The 23,498-nt window shown below is 40.9% G+C and overlaps 1 protein-coding gene across 1 annotated transcript in view; it reads right to left on the reverse strand.

Annotated features, from left to right (window-relative positions):
* LOC136863125 (tetratricopeptide repeat protein 36) overlaps positions 1-13,711 on the reverse strand; it is a 55,925-nt gene extending 42,214 nt beyond the window's left edge. The window contains exon 1 of the mRNA XM_067139467.2: positions 13,552-13,711. Within this exon, the coding sequence (XP_066995568.2) occupies positions 13,552-13,654 (103 nt within the window). The 5' untranslated portion in view covers positions 13,655-13,711. The remainder of the gene's footprint in view (positions 1-13,551) is intronic.
* Positions 13,712-23,498: the final 9,787 nt, after the last annotated feature.

Genomic DNA, 23,498 nt, shown 5'->3' on the forward strand with positions numbered 1-23,498 from the left:
GGTTGACAAACACTGAATGCCCCTTGAGTTGAGTGCATTAAATTATGTATGGTAACTGTTGTTAACCATTCATGTGGTATTTCTTTGGGTTCTAAGGCAAAAATATTCTGCACATATGCAACAAGAGTGATGTTCATAGCTACTCTTAACTACTTTATTGATAACCTATGCAGCTATACAGTACAAAGTGGCGGTGGTGATTATTGTTTTAAGAGGAAGTACAACTGGACAACCATCCTCTATAAACACTAATCAGAAGAAAACAAATGGAAGGGGACCAACACTTCGAAAAATGAAGGTATCAGCAAAAGAAAGATGAAGGCCACAAAGTGCGTGGAAATGAAAAACTTCCTAGGCCTCGAATGCACTAATGCCGTCGCGGTCGGAAAAGAACAAGTGTTGACCAGGGGAGGTCGGTTGGGCTAAACTACTGAAAGCAATCTCAAGACTCAGCTAAGGGCCTCGTAGTCACAACCCAAAATAGATTTCCCCCCGTGGGTGGGGGGAATAGAACAACACCCACGGTAACCCCTGCCTGTCATAAGAGGCGACTGAAAGGGGCGTCAGGCGCTCCTAAATAGGGAGCGTAGGTTGGCGACCACGGGGCACTTAGCTGAGTCTTAATATTCGTGCAGTTGGCCGTGCGCGTAGAGGCGCGCGGCTGTGAGCTTGCATCCGGGAGATAGTAGGTTCGAATCCCACTATCGGCAGCCCTGAATATGGTTTTCCGTGGTTTCCCATTTTCACACCAGGCAAATGCTGGGGCTGTACCTTAATTAAGGCCACGGCCGCTTCCTTCCAACTCCTAGGCCTTTCCTATCCCATCGTCGCCATAAGACCTATCTGTGTCGGTGCGACGTAAAAGCCCCTAGCAAAAAAATATTCGTGAATATAATAATAATAATAATAATAATAATAATAATAATAATAATAATAATAATAATAATAATAATAATAATAATAATAAAGAAAATTAAAGCCATTGGTAGACACGATTCCATAAGAGATAGAAATTCAGTCACTATTAAGTTGAGTTAAGGTAGGTTAGGCTATTTTAGGGATTACATTAGGATATTATGTTAGGCTACGGTACATTAAATTAGAGTAGTTGGTTAGTGCGAGTGAAGCGAGTGTTGTGATCTGTAAGTATTTGTCCAGCCATTTAATGTACTCTATAGAGCATTTAAGATTAATGAAATTTAGCTGTAAATAATAACTACAGTGCAGTATAAGACTGCTATTATCAATGAAATTGTTGTAATGATGGCCAGCTGAACATAAATTGTTGGTTTGAAGTTATAGACCTATTGTTTGTTGTGATTATAATTGGTAAATGAACAGGAACAAGCATTTCAAATATCTGTGAAACATTTCTACGTTGCATGTAGGGTTAGAATGACACTGTCTGTAGTTTACATGGAAAGGAATGGAATGAAATGGCGTTTGGCTTTTAGTGCCAGGAGCGTCTGAGGACAAATTCGACTCGCCAAGTGCAGGTCTTTTGATCTGACTCCCGTAGGCGACCTGCGCGTCGTGATGAGGATGAAATGAAGATGAAGAAGACACATACACCCAGCCCCCGTGCCAGCGAAATTGTCCAATTATGGTTAAAATTCCTGAACCTGCCGGGAATCGAACCTGGGACCCCTGTGACCAAAGGCCAGCACACTAGCCATTTAGCCATGGAGCCGGACACATGAAAAGGAAATTTTCATAAACATCAGTACTACTATTACACATTTCCTGTTACTTTTCTTGCTTGTTTTGAAAGACAATTATCTTTCATTGGAAGGTTTCCTATTATATGTCAAAGACTTGGTTGGATTAGGGGCGTTGAAAATTGTTGGGATGGAATTCCACTTGAGTAGTTTCCGTCCATCTGCCATCTTTAGTTCAAATTGCGATTCTTCAAATTGATGCTAGAAAAAAATACATAATAAGACCTATAAATATAAAACATTGTTCATATAAACATACTGTTATTCAGGAATAAGACGAATGTATAGACCTCGTGCGCATGGATGTTGCTGCGCTCTGGCGGCGAGTTGCTCGAATAGTTCATGTGACTTGCTCTCGTCAGTGAAGTGAAGCAACGCGATTATCAGGCTGCGTTTGTTGAGGTACGAAATCAAGTTTGAGATGGAAGAAAGTTCTACAAAGAGTAGAACAAACTGTTCTGTTGTTGGATGTAACTACTCCTATAAAAATTGTCCTCCTGGAACGAAGTTCTTCGTATTCCCTAATAATAAGCAACACATTCGTAGAAGGAACGCTTGGATTGTGGCTTTAAAACGGGACACGAGTGACGGTAAACCATGGCATCCTACAAATAATTCACGTGTTTGTAGTCGGCATTTTATAAACGGAACACCGACAAGAGATCCTGACAGTCCCGGCTACATACCGAGGCTCCACATGAAGCCATATTTATCGGATCAGCATCAACAAGGTGAGGGCGCTAGAGTAACTGCGAGATACAAGAGGCTAAAAATGAGACATGAAAATGAGAGGGGTGAGGGAAGTGTGATTGAACATGGATCATTCAGTGACGCGAGCACACAGACAGATATTGTGACCGTATATAGTGACAAGACTGATATGAATATATTGTTTTCTTCTTTGAGAAATAATTGCGAAGCAGAAGTCCAGACAAATCTTCCTATTCCTCGTGTGAACAAACAAACAATGACTGACACTTGTTTAAAGCAAGACTGTGGTATTAATGTAGACCTTGTGGATAAGACGCATTTTTGTGGATACCAGTCAGTGAAAGAAAACGAACATCATGTTGCTGAAATAGCGGGTGTAAAGCTGGCAGTGTTTCGTATCTTGTTATCGCTGTTACCGTCTGTCCATCGCAATTGTACTCTTGACAAAGAAAATATGTTACTTCTCCTGTTAATGAAGTGCAAACTGGGTATTAGTTTTGCTGCTCTCGGCGTTATGTTTAACTGTCACAGAACTACGGCTTCTGCTGCCTTTAAATTTACACTCTATCATATTTTTGAGAAGACAAAGGAATGGATTTTCTGGCCACAACGATCCACTATTAAATGTACTATGCCAAATTCCTTTAAACGTCATTTTGAAAATTGCACTTGCATTATAGATTGTAGTGAAGTGTCCTGTGAAAGACCTCAAAGTGTTCGTCAAAGAATTTTAATGTTCTCTCATTATAAAAATTCATTCACTGTAAAATTTCTGGTTGCCATTACTCCGTCAGGTTATATTTCTTTTCTGTCTAAATGTTATGGTGGAAGAGCGACTGATAGCTACATTACCGTACATTCCGGTATACTAAATCATATTCAACCAGGAGACCTTGTTATGTGTGATAAAGGGTTCCCACAGATAAAAACGTGCATTGAAAATAAGAACGCAGTAATGGTAATGCCACCGTTTGCATTTAATCCACAGTTTTCAGCTGAGGAAGTAAAAAAAAACATACGATATAGCATCTGTCAGTATTCATGTTGAAAGAGCCATACACAGAATGAAGGTTTATAAAATATTGAGTAACCGAGTTACCATGGATTTGGTACCTCATTTAGACAAGATTGTTCATCTCATAGGTGTCTTAGTGAACTTGAGTCCTCCGATAATTAAAGCAGACGACTAGTATCTTTTAGGTAAGACCTAAACTTACACATGAATATATAATTATTAAATTGTACATAATTAAACCAATTTAGTTCACTGTTCTTTAAATGTTTTAATTCCAACTCGAGGAGAAATTATACCATGTTTCAAATGTCTGAATAGTGGTAAAATCTATGCATGAGAATGGTAACAATATAACACTATGTATAACGCTTGAAAATTAGCGGAAGGTAATGTTCGAAATAAAACCTCTCTACTGTGGGAATAATATTTGAAAGGAATTCTTCATTTCTGGAGACACCCACTTTCACACTTTTCTTTGGAGAATATACAAAAAAAAAAAGTCACAGGAGTTGAGGTTTAAAATATACAATGATGTCTGTACCTGGGTGTAGTATACGTGAGTTTCCTTTAACTTGATATCACCATCAATGTCAATATACAACTATGGAACATTACACATGTCGTCATCAATCACGGGCTTTTCCCGACACGAGTAAGGGCACTTAATCTCCAAAAGATAGGGTCAGTCCTGACCTAGAACTGTCCCATCCGGGCTACAGCAGAGCCAGAGTTGCTCTTCTTTGATTAACAAACCCAGCTGTGACACGCAACATTGAGACGATAAACAGAAATCCTGAAGTGCCCTCTGCTCATTATCTCTGCCGTATCTCACTGCAGGACTGTTTATGTCTTTAGAAATAAGGATCTGTGTTGCCAGTTTATTAGAATCTCCACTCTGCATTGTCATGATCTTGTGTACACTCTGGCTGGCAGATATGCATAATTTTCTTTGATGGAACCACGCAGGATTTTTAGACTGAGCCCTAATCTCAGTCGCAATAGCATATGTCTGCGATTTTGTGACTTTTACGTTGTCATAATAAAATTTCAGGACGTCACTTGGCAACGAGCACTCATAATATTTTGGCACTAAATGATATCTTGCCACTTGGCAAGTAATTTATTCCGTAACATCTAAACAGTTTATTATCGTTTTGAAGGTCTAATTGCTGAAGACACTGAAGTAAAAGTCTTGTTTCGCTCTGTTCTACAGCATCATCCACGATAGCTTCAGCAATGGAATCGGAGATAATTAAGGATTCACCTTCACACTCGGCCTTCAAAATTCTTGTAAAAGCACAGTTTATAATTTTAATTTTCTCATATAGTTCAGTTTTGCTGAATGTTTCAAATCCTTCACTTTCCAAAACGCTACAGACTGGCCGCTAACTTAATCTGTCCTTGAACATTTCTCCTAAATGTTCACCTTTGGAATATTCCACGGCAACATTCTTTGGTTTTTCCCATTGCTGCAGGAAGGAAGTCTTCGAAGAATCTCTTTCTGTATTAATATAAATGCAAAGCGCAGCAATGTGCTTACAGCGTTTAGAAAGGCCTGCTTTGCATTCACATTCGGCTGACTGAACATTCCTGTTGCAATCGATCTGTTAAATATTAAAACAAGACTAGCATTAATTAATGAAACAATAAATTACAACGGCAATGGACACGGAAAATATGTACTGTATAATAAAGTTATGTTTAAAATTAATAATCTATATATACATATGATTTATGGTACAAAAATAAAGGTAGGTATTACCAAGTTTAACTGCATAAGGCGGTTGATTAATGCTCGTTTCTCTCAAACAGAAGCTGGATATTTCTTCTCCCAATCGTTCTTTCACCTGGAATATGTGATTACTTTCATTGAACTGTCTGCCTTTCTTTAGTGTAGAAGCTCTGAAATACGACTTATCCCACCGAATACTCAGAAAGCCCACACAAATCTCTATGGAGGACGACATTTCAGCTTTAAATAGCTTCCTTCACTGTCGCACTTGATTCTCCCGCACAAGCTACTGCACACATTCGTCACATGGATGTTCTGCGCGAGTTGCCGCTAGGAGCGCCAGCAGGTAAAATATCGCCATTCGCACGAGGTCTATAACTACACTAACCTCGCACAAGAAGCCATTATCTGTAGGTTGCCATTTGTCACGCCAACGGTTTTGTACCCACTGAGCTCTCCATCGCTTATCTCTAGGGAAGCGAAACACTAATTCCGTCAGTTGTCTTCTTTTGACAATTTGGTGCTGCGCAGTATCCCGTTTTTATTCAAAATACAAGTAATAACTCACATCAATACATTGGGCACGCCCACATAACAACGATATATGAGACCCAATATGGCCGCCACCGCAAAGGATTGTGGTAGCGTGACCAGACCTCCCTAGACAGACCTTGACTGTACCGAGTGAATCACTTATAGACAGGGCAGTGTGTTGGGCGTTTGCGATTTGCACTTTTGTGAGTAATGTTCTGAAGCGGAAAAACTTGAATATCTAATCTGTCCGATCAATTTATTATAGAAAAAGACAAACCTAATAACGTTCATTTTTATTCAATATTAAAACAAACTGCGTCAAAGGTTTCGTAACCTAGATGTCTCCTATACAGGGTGTATCAGACCACTACCGACAAAAAAAATCAGAGATGCTCTTTGTGTTATATTAAGAATGATGGTTCAATTGGATTGGCGGAGAAAATTTTTCTGTTTGAGAAAATGAGATTACTCCGTTACTTGCGGGTTCGCGATTCAAATTGACGAACTCGCCGTATTTCCTCTGCCTGAGCACAAGCCGCTGCTGTGCTTCAGGGAATAGAAGGGGCGGGACGGGAAGTGGGGTGTATGATGGAGAAATTGCACAATTTTCCACGTTCGACTCGCACAGGATTGTCCTTGTGTTTTACGGGCAATATCCACAGTTCGTTTATTAAACAGCCGTAACTGCACACATAGTACAAGAACACACTGTCATTACGACACACTCGTCAGTCAAGAAATGCACCAGCGTTTCTCCTCCCGTCTCCTGGTCGCAGTAACGTTCTTTATTATTTAACATACTCGAAGTAGCAACACTGCCGCCCCACGATTGTATATTCCTCCACTCACAACATTGTAAATGGAATGAAATACTTAACGAAGGAAACAATTCGCCCAATGGTTTGATTACAGTAGGTGTTCAATATGACCCACCCCCCTCCTACTTCGATGCCCAGTTAACAACGGGGTAGTAGTGACCTTTGGACTCTTTTCAGGATGTGTGGCGTGTTGCAAACAAGCTGGAAGATGTCTTTATTCTTGGTACAAGTTCATCTTGTCTTTCTACGGGGTTCGCATAGTAGTCGATTTCTGGAGAACAAACTGTACACTGCCTACTGGGGCTGGGACGTGGCTATGCGCATTAGCACGGAGCATTACGTCTGTCTCCCACTTCCCCTCCCTTCACTCCCTTACCCTCCTCGGACGCACGACAACAGGCAGCGGCTGGCTCTCTGGACTGCCAAATTCAGCAAGTTCGTCAATTTGAATTGCGTGCCCGGAAGTAACAAAGTAACCACGTTTTATCGAAAAGAAACATTTTCTACGCCAATCCGATTGCACTATCGTTCTTAATATAACACGAAGAGCATCCCTGGTATAGTTATGAAACACACTGTAGGTCGGATGGTTCACATACTATCCTCGTTTTGTGCACTGATGTAATTTCTTCCACTGTGAACGCCAGTAGGACGGTGACGCATATTACTGTTATGAATTTGTTTACGTTTCTCTGTTGGTGACGAATATTGCTCTTATGACTTTGTTTACGTTTTCCTACCTGTCAAACTGAGTACGTAGGGAACAGGCTTTAGTCTATGTAGAGTCATTGCAATGGAGAGGCATAGGTATTCGAATTCGGAAATTACAGACATGATCTTAATTTATGGTGAATGTGGTGGTAATCAAAGACAAGCAGCACAGTTATATGCTCAACGCTTTCCCGATAATACATCCACATAATGGGTATTTCCAAGTAGGCTGTGAGGGTCTGCTTACTACTGGCAATTTACACAATTCGACTAGACCGTGTCGTCTCAAAACTCACGAGTCCCAAAACTCACGAATTCCAGGAAGAGGATTAGTAAGAACAGGTTTCTCTACCTGGACCGATCTCAAAACTCACGAGCAGGACCATTAAGAAATGGATAAATGTCCACCCGATTAGTCATGGGATAATGGAGTACTTTTAATAATCGAGTAACGTTCATCCGATTATTTAAATAATCGAAAGAGTTTCAAATATCATTCAGTTATATCGCACAGAATAATCCGATGCGTCATAAGTATTTTTTTCGGTTTAAGTGTGTCGGGTAGGCAATCTACTGAAATAAGGGAATAGATGAACTCTTTCTAAAAATAGAAATACGCCTTTTTCCGAATGAATCTGCAAGTGTTGAAACTAAATGAGTGAATGAACTTTTTTGATCTTTAATATCTCTAAATAAAATTCCTTATTCAAGTAAATACCACCTTCCGGCCGCATAATGGAATTAAGCCCCAGTACTACCAACTGACAGTTTCGTTTAACTAGCAACGGGCAACATACCTACTTTAATTTTGTCGTCCGGCTGCATGCATACAAGTGGTCCCGGGGGTCCCGGGTTCGATTTCCGGTCGGGTCGGAGATTTTAACTTTCATTCCTACGGCTCGAGGACTGGGTGTTCGTGCCGTTTTCAGCATTACCCTTCATCTTATGAAGAACCTCATCCTCACAGACGTGCAGGTCACCTGTACGGTGTCAACTCTAAAGACCTGCACCAGACCACCCCGGAGGCCACACGTCATTATTATAAACTTATGTGAAAGGTAAAAAAATGCATTATATTAGCTTTAAGACAACAGCAACATATTTTAATAATAATAATAATAATAATAATAATAATAATAATAATAATAATAAATACACCTCGGTCTCATTCATTCACCAGCCAGTATTCTTTCCCAGTAAGTTAGGGTGGCAAGAATAACATCCACAGTATCCCCTACCCGTCGTAAGGGAAGCGTGAGTCACCGGGCACCTCATCCCTCCTGCGGTCATCTCAAGCACCTGCTGTCAGGAGTCGTGAATTTTGAGACTCATTAGAATGTTTACTTTAGCTACCAGTTTGTAGTCGTGAGTTTTGATACTATCTGTAACTAATTTTAGCCCGTGAGTTTTGAAACTCGTGAGTTTTGAGACGTAACCGACTAGACAGCGTCGGCAAAGGCGAACATCACTTGTGCAGGAAGCGTCAGAAGAAAACCCACATAGGAGCAAGAGACACATTGCAAGGGCAAGAGGTCTTTCGCAGCCAAAAGTACATAGAATATTTAAACAGACCCTGCAGTGACATCCATACAAACGCCATACCACACAACGTCTGGATCCTGGAGATCCACTCCGTCAGTTGGCATTCTGTGATTGGATATTCTATCATGACCCTGTAAATAAATGCAAAATTACCCTTTTTAAGAACATATTTTGGACGGATGAGTGCACTTTTCATAGAGCTGGGTGCATAAATCGAGAGAATGAACACCATTATGCACCACATAATCCACATTGCAGAAAAGAGGTGCATGTCCAGAACGCGTTTACAGTTGAACGTATGGGGTTATATCATAGGAAATCTGGTACTAGGCCTCGAGGTCATCCAAGGAAACGTCACTGGACATTTTATGCTCCGTGAAGGGAGACTCCCTGTTCTACTGTAAGAAGTTCCATTGGCAGAACGGTTTAATTTGTGGTACCGACAGGACGGATATCCTGCACACGCATCTATTGATGCCCGCGAAACTCTCGATCGGCTGTATCAAGATAGATGGATTTGTCCCTAAGGTCCACAAGAATGTCCTCCGCGATCTCCTGATATAAATCGAATGGACTTCTGCTTATGGGATGATGTACGGGATCGCGTATATCAAGATCTTGCAGTGGACAGAAATGACCTGATTCAGAGAATTAGAGTTGCATTTGAATTAGTAACTCCAGTATGCTTCCTCGAGTGCGTGAATCCTTCATGAGACGGAAGTGTACTGTGTGGGAAGGGTGGCTATTTCGAACATTTAACATAAATAAATTATCAAGTGAACTCTACCGTACCGGTACTATCATACTACGGTAGATAACAGTAATAACAATAATAATAATAATAATAAAACATTTATTATGGTGATGATATTATTATTCCTATTATTATTAGTTGTTTCCTTGAAAACTGGGATAATAATGAAGATGTTTCAATTAACGGAAAGTTGCTCTCGCTTCAAACAAGTAAACTTCTCACAATTTATGCATGATTGACAATGTTTGGAACAAACAAAACATTTTGAGTGATTGATATATGAAGAATAGCACAATTTTCTCCATTCCAGAGTCTAATTGTTTGAGGAAAATAGTATGAGGACGTTTCGGACAACCTGAAAATGTTTTGTTTCAGTCAGAGGGGTTTACACCATAATCGTAGAAATGAAATTCTCAAAACGCCCAACACGTTAGGCAACCCAACACACTGCCCTGTATATAAGTGATTCCGTCGGTACAGTAGCCTATAAAAGTAATTAATCATATCAGCATAAAGCTATATCTACGCTGGGCAAATTTGTAATAATAATAATAATAATAATAATAATAATAATAATAATAATGTTATTTGCTTTACGTCCCACTAACTACTTTTACGGTTCTCGGAGACGCCGAGGTGCCAGAATTTAGTCCCGCAGGAGTTCTTTTGCATGACAGTAAATCTACCAACACGAGGCTGTCGTATTTGAGCACCTTCAAATACCACTGGACTGAGCCAGGATCGAACCTGCCAAGTTGGGATCAGAAGGTCAGCGCCTCAACCGTCTGAGTCACTGGGCCCGGCAAACAAATTTGTGAACTTATTTTTGTTAAGTTTTGCTTTTGTCCGTAAACATTCTGTATGTGGATAATAATAATAATAATAATAATAATAATAATAATAATAATAATAATAAAAATAAAAATAATAATAATCATCATCATTATCAGAATAAGAATAAGAATATACTTATATATGTACCGGTATATATACAGATATACGGTACCTCTCTCCCCATTTGTTATGCCAGTACTACAGTGAGAGAACATTTGAACTAAGAACCAGTTATTCGGTGATTTTGCTATCGGCATCCAAAGCGAGGACAGTTATCATTAAGGAACTCTCAATATTTATTAAAACGAGATGTTATTTACGTAAAAGACTACTATCTACTGGATTCGAAATAAAAACTGTCAAAAGGCGCATCTATCTCTTAGTTCAAATGCTCTCCTAGCATAGCCTATTTATGCATTATCAAAGATAACCAGTGTTTTCACGAGCCTTGGTTATGATAGAAATCAAAGTTCCTAAATGGAGTTATCAGTGAATTTATGAGGTTTTGATTCGACATCTAAATTCCTTACCTCAGGAGATAGTGGGTTCGAGTCCCACTGTCGGCAGCCCTGAAGATGGTTTTCCGCGGTTTCCCATTTTCACACCAGGCAAATGCCGGGGCTGTACCTTAATTAAGGCCACGGTCGCTTCCTTCCAATTCCTAGGCCTTTCCTATCCCATTGTCGCCGTAAGACATATCTGTGTCGGTGTGACGTAAAGCAAATAGCATTAGCATTAAATTCCTTACCAAATGCAGATGTATCACTAATACGAAAATGCATGCATTTTGTTGTTCGGTAGACGCGAAATGATAATTTTGAGCCGTATGGACTATTTGGGTTAGTTGTGCAGTGTATCAAATAAAGAAAGAAGCTGTTGGAATGAAATCGTAGTTGTGTGTGCAGTCAGCCTCGTGTCGGTAGATTTATTGGCATGGAAAAGAACTCCTGAGGTACTAAATTCGGGCACCTCGGCGTCTCCGAAAACCGTAAAATTAGAGTAATTAGTGGGATGTAAAACCAATAACATTATTATTCGAATAGTGTGCCTTAAAATGAAGACAGAATACAGTACCAATAGGGTGTATAGGGTGTAAATCAAAATGAACTGCTTGAATTCTCGACGCTTCGCAAAGACCTTCACTCTCAAAGATGGAACCAGGCCTTCGAATACTGACTCCTACCCGCCCCCCACCGCCGAACTCCCACGAGAAAAGTTTAAAATTAATGTCGCTGCCTTACAGCACTGGTGCATGAAGCGTACCAATTACATAATGGCAAAATCGGTTGATTTTGTAAAATATTATTTCACAACTTTAATATGAGAGAAAGATCAAGAAACTAATAACATTTACACTGCACAGAAAAATCGCAATTTTCGCAGCTTCTTGCTTGAATTAGAACAATAAAAGATACTACACTCTATGGCTACAATTAGACACAGAGTATATAACACAGATTGAAATATTCTTTTTCGTTGAATTGTTCAATTCTTGGTTGAAGATGATCTACTACTACTACTACTACTACTACTACTACTACTACGCGTAGAGGCACACGGCTGTGAGCTTGCATCCGGGAGATAGTAGGTTCGAATCCCACTATCGGCAGCCCTGAAGATTGTTTTCCGTGGTTTTCCATTTTCACACCAGGCAAATGCTGGGGCTGTACCTTAATTAAGGCCACGGCCGCTTCCTTCCCAACTCCTAGGCCTTTCATATCCCATCGTCGCCATAAGACCTATCTGTGTCGGTGCGACGTAAAGCCCCTAGCAAAAAAACTACTACTACTACTACTACTACTACTACGACTACTACTACTACTACTACTACTACTACTACGACTACTACTACTAAATAAGTCTCGCTAACTGCTTTTACGGTTCTCAGAGAGCCGAGGCGCCACAAATGTATCCATTTACAAGCCGGTTGATCTAGTAGATCCATCTACCGAAACGAAGCTGTCGTAGTTAATCACTGAGCCGAGATCGAACCCGCCAATTTGGGCTCAGAAAGCCAGCCACTCAGCAGGCATACAGCTTTTCACTTCACATGAATAACAAATTCATCACAAAGACCGAAAGCACTTGTTAGTAGAGCAATTTTTACGATTCCCTGGACGCTATTCTTATATAAGCTCAGCTGAACATGTCTTCGTTTTTTTTCGATTTGCGTCTCTACTATTTCAACATACGAGCTGAAACAGATGCTCCAAATTGGGATCTAAGACATCATCGTGAGATTAGTCCCACGCGAGAAGGTTATTATTGGTTTCGTTCAGTCTATTAGGAGTAAAACAATTATCTAGGCCCTCTACATCATAAAAATGTATCTATTGAAGGTGGAAATGCCATTTTAAAGAATTATAGCTTGGAAGTCAACAATTACTCTGATGTTTCCGGACTGAGTGGCTCAGACGATAGAGCGCTTCTGAACTCTAGATGGGGGATTCGTTCTCTGCTCAGTCTGGTGCACAAATGCGCCAGCCTTATGTCAGTAGAATTACTGACACGTAAAAGAACTCCTGTACGATAAATTGGGGACGTATAAATAATAATAATAATAATAATAATAATAATAATAATAATAAGTGGAAATCCACTTCAAAGGTGACATAGTAGGATTCGATCCACTTTATCTTCTTAGCTGCCCCCACGCCACCCCATCCCCCGAGCCTAAAGTGCCTTCCATTCGACACCCTCGAACCAGTCAAAACATGTGGCAGAGTCCGGAATCGATTCCGATTATCATTATTATTATTATTATTATTATTATTATTATTATTATTATTATTATTATTATTATTATTATTATTATTACACTCAAATGCTTGGAAATATCATAGATAAAAACATCGCTAACAAATTAAACTTGCACCTTCAATAAATTAAACTTAGTACGGTACTTAAATTGCAATGGCTGCGAAGTTTGGCCACTGCAGCTGGTTTTGGCGCATTAAGTTCGTAACCATACGGTAAGGCGAAAATAGAAAAGAAAAGTATGAAGTTGAACGAGTCAAGTTAGCCTTTTTGCCAGTCAAATATTCAGCAGTGAAGTTGTAACCATTTTCTTAAAAAAAGACAAGTTTGCATGGAAGACGTTTAAGGACGTGGAGGTCTGTTACTGACTAACTCTTGGAAACCAAGCACATTGTTCATATATTAATTGAAATGAAGTTCATTACCTTGGGTATCGTCAGGTATTTCCTCACACGAGATCGTTTCCCCTATTGGTAAAAGAGGATTAAATATGCTGTTCAATATAACTTTATCATTCTCGTTAGACATATTCACTTTGTTTCCTGGGACGTCCTACTAACCAAGATACTACGTTCTGGACTGCCGATGAACTAAGAACTGACCAAGAAACCAAGGTCAGCAAGTCCTAATCACAAACAACGTGTCGTTTTAACTCGTGGTCGCACCTGCCTTGCAAGATGAATTGAGCAAGTCTTGACTACGTTTCCGACTTTCAACAGTAGGCTATATGTGTGTTCGAGAAGGCAGGGGGAATGAAGGAGGTAGGGTAGGTGCAATTATTTTGATTGACCGAACGAGTTCGCCGTGCGGTTAGCGTCGCGTAGCTGTGAGCTTGCATTCGGGAGATGGTGGGTTCGAATCCCACCGTCGGCAGCCCTCAACATGGTTTACTGTGGTTTCCCATTTTTACACCAGGCGAATGCCGAGGCTGTACCTTAATTAAGACACGACCGCTATCCTCCCAGTCCTAGCCCTTTCGCATTCTTGCGTGCCGAAAACCTTCAGTCTGTTAATAATAATTTTATTGGTTTTACGTCCCAGTGATTACTTTTACTTTTTTCGGAGACGCTGAGGTGTCGGAATTTTGTCCCGCAGGAGTTCTTTAACGTGGCGGTAAATCAACCGACACGAGGACTGAACCAGGGTCGAACTTCCCAATTCGATGTGTTAGTGCGACATTTAATCACTAGGGGCAAAAAAGCAAAGAAAAACCTATTTTGATTGAAATGGAAGCCCAGATATTAGAAATAAGGCACTATGTTAATATTTCCTTTATTTGATTGTTCAAATAATATCTAGAGATCCATGGTTTAAATCCCAGTGCTGACAGCAAGTATGCCGAAAGTGTTTAGTCCCGGTTTTTTCCCGAAAATGCTGGGAGGGTGCGGTATTTGTAGTAATGAGGCAGCAATACCGCAAACCCTACAAAGAAACAAGTTATCAAACATAGAAAATAGGACTAGGAAGTTGCACCGTTCGGCTTGGTGCTGGCGATGCCTCACATAAGAAACTGGGTGAATTACGGTCAACAGCCTCGCGCACTTCTGTGTATAATGTTTAATAATCTATGGTTAAGCACTTTTAATTCATTTGGGGGATTGTGATGGAAGAGTCCGTGGCTTGTGTATTAGATACCATTCCAGCAGTCACCGAGAGCGAATGTGGAAGTCCACTTCAAAGGTGATCGAGAGTAGCTGTCCCCACGCCACCCCATCCCCCGAGCCAAAAGTGCCTTCCATTCCAGACCCTCGAACTAGTCAAAACATGCGGCAGAGTCCGGAATCGATTCCGCGTCAAGCTATTTGTATCTGATCCAGTCACCGCGGTAACAACGAGTTCCGCATTCAAGCTCTCATATAGATTAACCTGAACGTGGATTTTCTACTTCTTTTTCCGGGGAATGCTGCCATAATAGGAGCTTTAGTGTTTTTAGTTTTGGGATAGCTAACCGAGATTTAGATTTCTACCTAACTACACATATTACTAAAGATCTCTCATCTCGTGCCATTTTCTGATGGGTGCAATATTTTTGCATCCATCTCTTGGCACAGGCCAGAACAATATGTAGCTTCCACCGAAGTCTCAGTCTCATCTATGGCTGTGACAATATGGAAGCTGGATCATCTACTGAAGGGTATAAACTAGCAGGGAGGTATCCAGTTAGTTGGAAATGTACTAAGCAGTTCGGCCTATGCCGACGTCTTGGTCTTAATGGCAGATTGTGCTTAAAGCCTGCAGTATAACATTTAACTTGAAAATATGTGCAATGTGTGTGATATGAAAATTAGCTTTTCCAAGACTAAAATGATGTCAGTAGAGAAGAAACCTAAGAGAATTGAATGGCAGGTTGAGAATAAAAAGCTGGAATATGTAGATAATTTCAAGTATTTAGGATGTATATTTTCACGGGATGATAATATAGCAAGTGATACTGAATCAACGTGCAGCGATAAACAGTATTCTGTAAAAAAAAAGAAGTCAGTTCCCGAATTAAACTATCTTTGCACCGGTCTGTTTTCAGACCAAGTTTGCTTTACGGGAGTGAAAGCTGGGTGGAATCGGGATAGCCTATTCATAAGTTAGAAATAACAGACTTGAAAGTAGCGAGAATTTTCAGTGGTACAAAACAGGTGGAAACAATGTCGAGGGGGTACTTTTAATGATTAGGTAAAGGCTAAGTTAGGAATGAACTCGATTGGTGAAGCTGTACGCATAAACCGGTTTCGGTGGTGGGTCATGTGAGACGAATGAAGGGGGATAGGTTACCTACGAGGACAATGAACTCGGTTCTGTAGGGTAATGCACAGTTCAGAAAGAAATAGGGGAAAATGTTTTTGAACGTATGCCATGCTCCACAAAACAATACCTCACACCCAGGCAAATTACCAACTAAACCTTTATTCTTTACCGTTGAAGTATACAAAAGAACATCGATGGATTCGCGTTCACTTTCAGAACACAAACTGAAATGTCCAAATAGAGGTGAAAACAAAGTGATGACAGTCCTCCAGGGTGGATTTTTATCACAGTTGGAGTGCTTCAGTATGGCGTATGTTCTCCACGAGCATTTATCACAGCTTGGCACCTACGTGGCATGCTCCGTATGAGTCGACGGAGGTCACGTTGCGGTATCAGGTCCCATTCTTCAAGGAGATCCTGTTCGAGGTCTTGGAGAGTATGTGGCAAAACAGGATGGCCACGAACACTTCTGTGAATCCTATCCCACACATGCTCGATAGGATTAAGATAGGGACTCACTGGTGGCCATTCCATCTCTTGAATGTCCAGTTCTCACAAGACAGCTCTGGTGATGCGTGCTACCATGAGCTCTGGCATTGTCGTGCATGATTACAATGTCAGGGCCAACACCGTATGCAGCGACCAACACATGCTGTAGCAGTATATGCTCGGTGTACCTCGCAGTGGTAAGATTACCACGGACGACGACAACATCCGTACGGCCATCAATACTGATGCCACCCCACACCATCGCAGAACCTTGCCCGAATCGGTCGCCTTCCTGGACAACATTTGACATGTACTGCTCACCACGGCGTCTCCATACACGTTCACGTCCATCACGTTGTGTCAGGGGAAATCTGGACTCGTCTGTGAACAACACAGGTCTCCATTGGCGAAGTTGCCAGTTCACGTGGGTACGGACAAACAGAATGCGAGCTGCGCGATGTTGCTGCGTTAAACGGGGCACTCGAACAGGACGTCTGGGTCGTAAGGACACTCTTAATCTGTTCCTAACTGTCTGGTCAGACACCGTGACTCCAGTGACCCTCCTGAGGTCTTGTTGCAGTCCTCCGGCAGTTGCTGAACGACGCCGCAACGTACAGATGGTCAGATAGCGGTCATCCTGTGGGGTTGTCATGCGTCCACGACCTTGTTCAACCCTCCTTGTGTACTGGCCTGTCTCAGTGCAGCGATCCACAAGCGTTGAATAACTGACGGAGAGACATTGAGAACCACAGAAACACGATGAAAAGTCCATCCTTCCTGGATCAAAGTGACGGCCCTTGCGACTTGAACCTGGTTACGATGTCTCATGGGATGTGCTGGTTTACGTACAACGTGCTCAAATGACCGCAGTAGTCTGTGTACCTCACAACGACGCACGGACGCACCGCTATTCATTTTGTTTTGTTTTTAGGTGTCACCTGAGATTTTAATTCAGGGCTACGCCCACAGATGGAATATAACTTTGATTTGACATACCCTGAGTAGCTGAGATCTCAAAGTATGCTGTACGACCATTGGAACCCCTTCTACCAAATTAACGTTCACATACCAGACGTTACAAAACATGTTCCTCTAATTTTTTTGAACTGTGTATAAGTAGAGGTAGGCCAAGACGGCGACGTTACACTCAGTTTCTAATAGCTTAAAGAAGAGGTATAGAACTGTACGAGCCCACATAACTAGTTACAAATAGAAGATTATGACGGCGTTTAATAAATTCACATATGCTTGCAGACTGAACGCTGAAAGGCTTAACTATCTATAATGAAAATATAAGTATGTTTATTTTGTATTTTTATTTGTGCTTTAAGGAAAGGCATAAAGATCACATTAAACTTTTTTGTAAGTGTTAGAACTCATATTAATTATTTACATTTTTATTCAGAAATGTTAAACCATTTCATTAACTTTTTATAATTAACTAAATGGAGCCTCCGTGGCTCAGGCTGCAGCGCGCCGGCCTCTCACCGCTGGATACCGTGAGGCAAATCCCGGTCATTCCATGTGAGATTTGTGCTGGAAGGTTTTTCTCCAGGTACTCCGGTTTTTCCTGTCATCTTTCATTCCATTAACACTCTCCACTATCATTTCATTTCATCTGACAGTCATTAATCAATCTTTCATGAACGCTTGTTTATTAAAAATACTGGTCTTGAATACCGACTGCTTATAATATCTTATAACAGTTTCCTTCTGTTTTATTACTATTACAATTTTATTAATTAATTAATTAAATAGTTAGTTAGTATGTATTTAATATTTTATGAAAGATTTACAGCCTTTCTTGATCTGTTTTAAACTTTTATTGCAGATTATAGACATCTTGCTTTTGGTTAGGTGTTGTTTAATGGAGTTACTGTGGAAATATTTGGATTTTACCTTCCGAAGCGTGTATTGATGGTTGCCACGTAATAGTTACTATTATTTACTATCTATACATTTGGCCACCTTTGGAAGGTATTTATAATACGCAGGTAACTGTAAAAAATGTAGAACATTTAATTTTTAAAAACTCGATATTTAATTCCTCATACAGTACGTAATATGATATAGACGTTGATTCTCATAGGGAACCTGAAATATTTGTCCCGAAAGAGTAAATTTATAATACCAATATAGTTGGTTCGTAAATGAAGTGAAATGGCGTATGGCTTTTAGTGCCGGGAGTTTCCGAGGACAAGTTCGGCTCGCCATATGCAGGTCTTTTGATTTGACTCCCGTAGGCGACCTGTGCGTCGTGATGAGAATGAAATGATGATGAAGACGACACATACACCCAGCTACCGTGCCAGAGAAATTAACCAATTATGGTTACAATTCCCGATCCTGCCGGGAATCGAACCCGGGACCCCTGTAACCAGAGGCCAGCACGATAACCATTTAGCCATGGAGCCGGACAGTTGGTCCGTTATTGGACAGTATAAATTTTCCAGCTAACTCATTCCTGGTTGCCATCGTTTCGCCCCAGTGTGCTAAGTTGGGCTCATCAGATGGCCAGGCAGGCATCAATTTTTGAAAATGAGACAGTCTCCCGTAGTGCATTGGCACTGCCGGTGGCTCCAAGTATCCTACGCAGTGGCCTCCACGGGGGTTGGTAGATGCAGAGTGGGTCTCAGCCCATAAGTGGCCACGGCTGGTCCGTGGTCCAACAGCTCTGCACTCTGACGGGCCAACCGAGCAGGGCTGAACCTCACGACTGGGCCCAACCATCGGCTGTCCTGAGAATGGTTTTCCTTGGTTTTACATTCTCCTGCACTAAGGCTAATGCCGGGACAGTTCCAAGTGCAGTATAGGCCACGGCTGCCAATCCCCCCACTTTCTCCGAGCATCTCCTGCACCGTAACATATTTTTCGGCCTTAGAGACGGCGTCACCGTCTAAGAGGCCCGCCTCCTCCGTCAGGGAAGGATTGAAAATTTTTTAATAGTAGTAGGCCTTCCCGGTATACACTAACCATGCGTCTTGGTAGGTGTGATATTTACCAAGTGATGATCCCAACTTAGCACACTGGGGCGAAACGCTGGCAATCAGGAATGAGTTAGTTGGAAAATTTACAATGTCCCATAACGGACCAACTATATTTGTATCATACGTAATAATCAAGAAAATGGAAGCAAACACCTGTTCATCAATACATTTGTGAGGTTAAGGGAAAACGCTTGTAAGACAACTTCGGAAATCTTATAACCTAGTTCATGCGATGTAAGATACATACAGAATACTTAAAATAATTGGTAATATTAATTCACAGAATAACTACGTAAGATAATAAAAAACGATGACTTCCAATGATATTCATGGCCCGTCCACATCGGCTATATGCGAGAAACAGTTTATTAAAAGAAGAATTAACATCTGCATTGCCAGTAGTCATGACTGTTGCCAGAAACCAATAGCGGATTCTGGGAGCGATGAATTTAACTACGGTACTTTGATTAACGATGGTAGCTTGATTTATATATTTCATTTCCTAACATTGAACAGTCACGGTTGTTCTTTGTGTGGCTTATGTTTTAATTCTGCCCATAAATTCGTACACATAAATCTAAGGGGAATGTTCTACTCGCTGTCTAATAACAGAAAAATTGAAACTATGAAGTAAGGTAGGACTACAATGGATAAGTCTGAAGAGGTTCCTGACCCATGCAGTAATCAGACACTTAACAACCGGGCGAGTTAGCCGTGCGCGTAGAGGCGCGCGGCTGTGAGCTTGCATCCGGGAGATAGTAGGTTCGAATCCCACTATCGGCAGCCCTGAAAATGGTTTTCCGTGGTTTCCCATTTTCACACCAGGCAAATGCTGGGGCTGTACCTTAATTAAGGCCACGGTCGCTTCCTTCCAACTCCTAGGCCTTTCCTATTCCATCGTCGCCGTAAGACCTATCTGTGTCGGCGCGACGTAAAGCCCATAGCAAAAAAAAAAAAAAAAAAAAAAAAAAACACTTAACACGAAGGTAAGCACAGAATTTAAATCTAAAATAAAAGACTGGCAAAGAGTGTTTCAAGAAATCTATGATCAGTTTCTGTCTTTCAATCCGGATGAATTTAATAGCAAAATGTCTAGTTTTCTTACTTTTCTATGTGAAGCCAGCTCTAAATGACCAGGTCAGGAACACCTTACCACTAGTTACTACTGAATGAGGAAACAATGTAAATAGTTCACGGCTATAAATCACAAGAGCCTCGTCTAACCCGCAAAGATCTTCCAATGCTCGAAGGAAAAGAAACCAAGTTTGATACGAGTACGAAGTTGCTCACTATAGTTATTGTAACAGAAGGAGAGCACTAGTTGGTAAAATTATGAAGAAAGCACGAAAATGTGCCCAATTCCACTAAGTGTAATAGAGGACAGTTTTTCAGAATTCACCTGGTACCGTTAGTGAAAATGTCAGAGGAGACTGTGCAACTTGCGACATAAGGGAAAATATTTCTGTGGTATCTTCAGACCAAGTCATAAAAAGCATTTAAGAACATGTCTTTAGACACTTCTGCTGGACTAGATCGTGTGCAGTTAAGAAAGGTCAGAGAGCTCTAAGTATACACTGTACCGGGCGAGTTGGCCGTGCGGTTAGGGGCGTGCAGCTGTGAGCTTGCATCCGGGAGATAGTGGGCTCGAGCCCCAATGTCGGCAGCCCTGAAGATGGTTTTCCGTGGTTTCCCATTTTCACATCAGGCAAATGCTGGGGCTGTACCTTAAGTAAGGCCATGCCCGCTTCCTTCACATTCCTACGCCTTCCCTATCCCATCGTCGTTCGGTGTTGAAGACATTAATTACTGCACTCTTACCTAGTTTTATGGATTTACCTCTTCGTTACACCCGGTCACGAGGCACGACACATTAACATAGTTACATGGTAAAAGGACGTTGGTACATGATTTCAAGGCGTCATGTTTTGCGAACAGATGATATAACATTTCGCTAGGGTTCAGAATCGTGTGCAAAATGTGTTCACTGAACATTAGTACCATACAGTACGCCTGCAGGGGAATAGCACCCCTACAACCATGTACACGTTAGTTAGGCTGCAGAAACTATATTGGAAGGGGCTACTGAATCACACTGTATTTTCATTTCCATTTATTGTCGTGTATTATTATTATGATTGGCGCGATAACCCGTATTATTTCTGTGTAAAATTTAACCTTGCATCATATATTGAGGAATATTTCACCGAATGTGAACTTCTACAGTATGTTTAACTATGATATGAGCTTATGATTTTGATTAACAGAGCTTGCGAGGTTTACGAATATTAAGTGCTAATTGTTGATCCCTTCCTTGAAGGGTTAATTTTTACAGTTGCAGTGGTAATGCCATCTAGCGGAGATGAGTGGCGTACGAAGAGAAGGAGAGAGAGAGCACATCTTTGTCAGTGTCAAGTTATTGTTGATTGATGTTATGGTCTTAGAACGTTGTAGGCACGGCCGACTTGATGTGTAGGCCTTGACAAACGGGTTCGTGCACTGTAATCAAAGTAGTTTCATGGCTCGAGACGTGGCTTTGGCGGCCTACGACTGTGTGGTAGAAATAAATACTCCTCTGTTGAAAAGGTATTGACCTTGATTGCCGATCTATCTTAATTTAGAATTATGGAGATTGTTATATAGTTTAATACTGTTAAACTTCTTAATCGTGAAGACTACTTTCGTTGATATTTGCCAAAATAATGTCGTGAAATGAAACTACAAATAGGTAGAGTAGTCCAGTTGATATTCCTTAACTGTGAGTAAAAATAGCTACCAGTTATTATCCATGGCCTTTAGATACATAGTAGAACACCACTGACAGCAGCCCTGAAATGGTTTTCTGTGGTTTCCCATTTTTACACCATGTAAATGCTGGGGCTGAACCTTAATTAAGGCCACGGTCGCTTCCTCCCCACTCCTACACTCCTAGCTCTTTCCTATAGTCACCATAAGACCTTTCTGTGTCGGTGCGACGTAAAACAAATTGTAAAATAAAGGAAAGCTTACCACAAGGATACTGTTCAATACCTTTGTCTCCTGATGTTCATCTTGAGATTAGGTGCCGTGGTTCAATTAGCTTTACAATTCTTCAAGTGCTGCTGTCACTGTCAGGAGGTGGGCGTAATCAAAGCATAAAATTCTTAATTGAATGTTCAGCGGAGCTTCCTGAACAAAACGGTGTGTGGATAACAGAAACATATTAAATTGTAATTTCAATATATAGTTTCAGATTACCGAATGGAGTGGTCGCGCGTTTAATGCGCTATGGCTGTGAAGCCAAGCTCTGCATTTGGGAGCCGCGCAGGTTCGAGCCCCACCGTCAGCTGTCTTGAGAATCGTTTTCTGTCGTTTCCTATTTTCACTTCCAGGCACTCCGGCTCCTTGGATGAATGATCAGCGTAGTGCTCTTCGGTTCAGAGGGACCCTTAAATGGTTAATACCCCTGGCTCGGAAACTGTGAGTTTGTGCTGTCCACAACATCCCTGCAACTCACACAACTGTTCACCACAATAACAATAGTTACCTAATATATAGGAGATCCCGCCCACCATCGTCGGAGGGTCTGCCTTACAAGGGCTGCACCAGGCTAGAAACAGCTACACGAAATTATTATTATTATTATTATTATTATTATTATTATTATTATTATTATTATTATTATTATTATTATTATTATTCCTGGCATATATCTGGAGTTTCTATTCATAGGCCACAGCACAATCCTTCAACCTTCTTACCAAATATCATTCACCATCGTTCATGTCATCTTCATTAGTTCGTCAACTGAGGTTGCGTCAGGAAGGGCATCCGGCCGTAAAAACATGCCGTATATATATGTATCATCTCTTTCCCGACTTCGTATCAATAAACGGGACTACATGTAGTTTGAGATTAAACATCATTCATACTTTAAACTAGTTTTACATAAAAATAATTCAGAGAAAAGTAGGAGAGTAAAAGCTTGGTAAACTGTTCATTGCGTAGGTAACATGTAGTTTCATACGTTGGCCGTACTGTCAAAACAGAAATCATTGTTACTTGTCTATTTTTAAAATTTTGAATTTCAGGTTATCTTGGATAAAAATAATGTGTTTTGTGCCTGTCGTGTAGCTAATATGACTACTCCTGAAGGATTATTCAAGAAACGAAAGCTTAGG

The sequence above is a fragment of the Anabrus simplex genome, chromosome 2 (genome assembly GCF_040414725.1).
Source record: "Anabrus simplex isolate iqAnaSimp1 chromosome 2, ASM4041472v1, whole genome shotgun sequence".
Taxonomy (NCBI): Eukaryota; Metazoa; Arthropoda; class Insecta; order Orthoptera; family Tettigoniidae; genus Anabrus; species Anabrus simplex.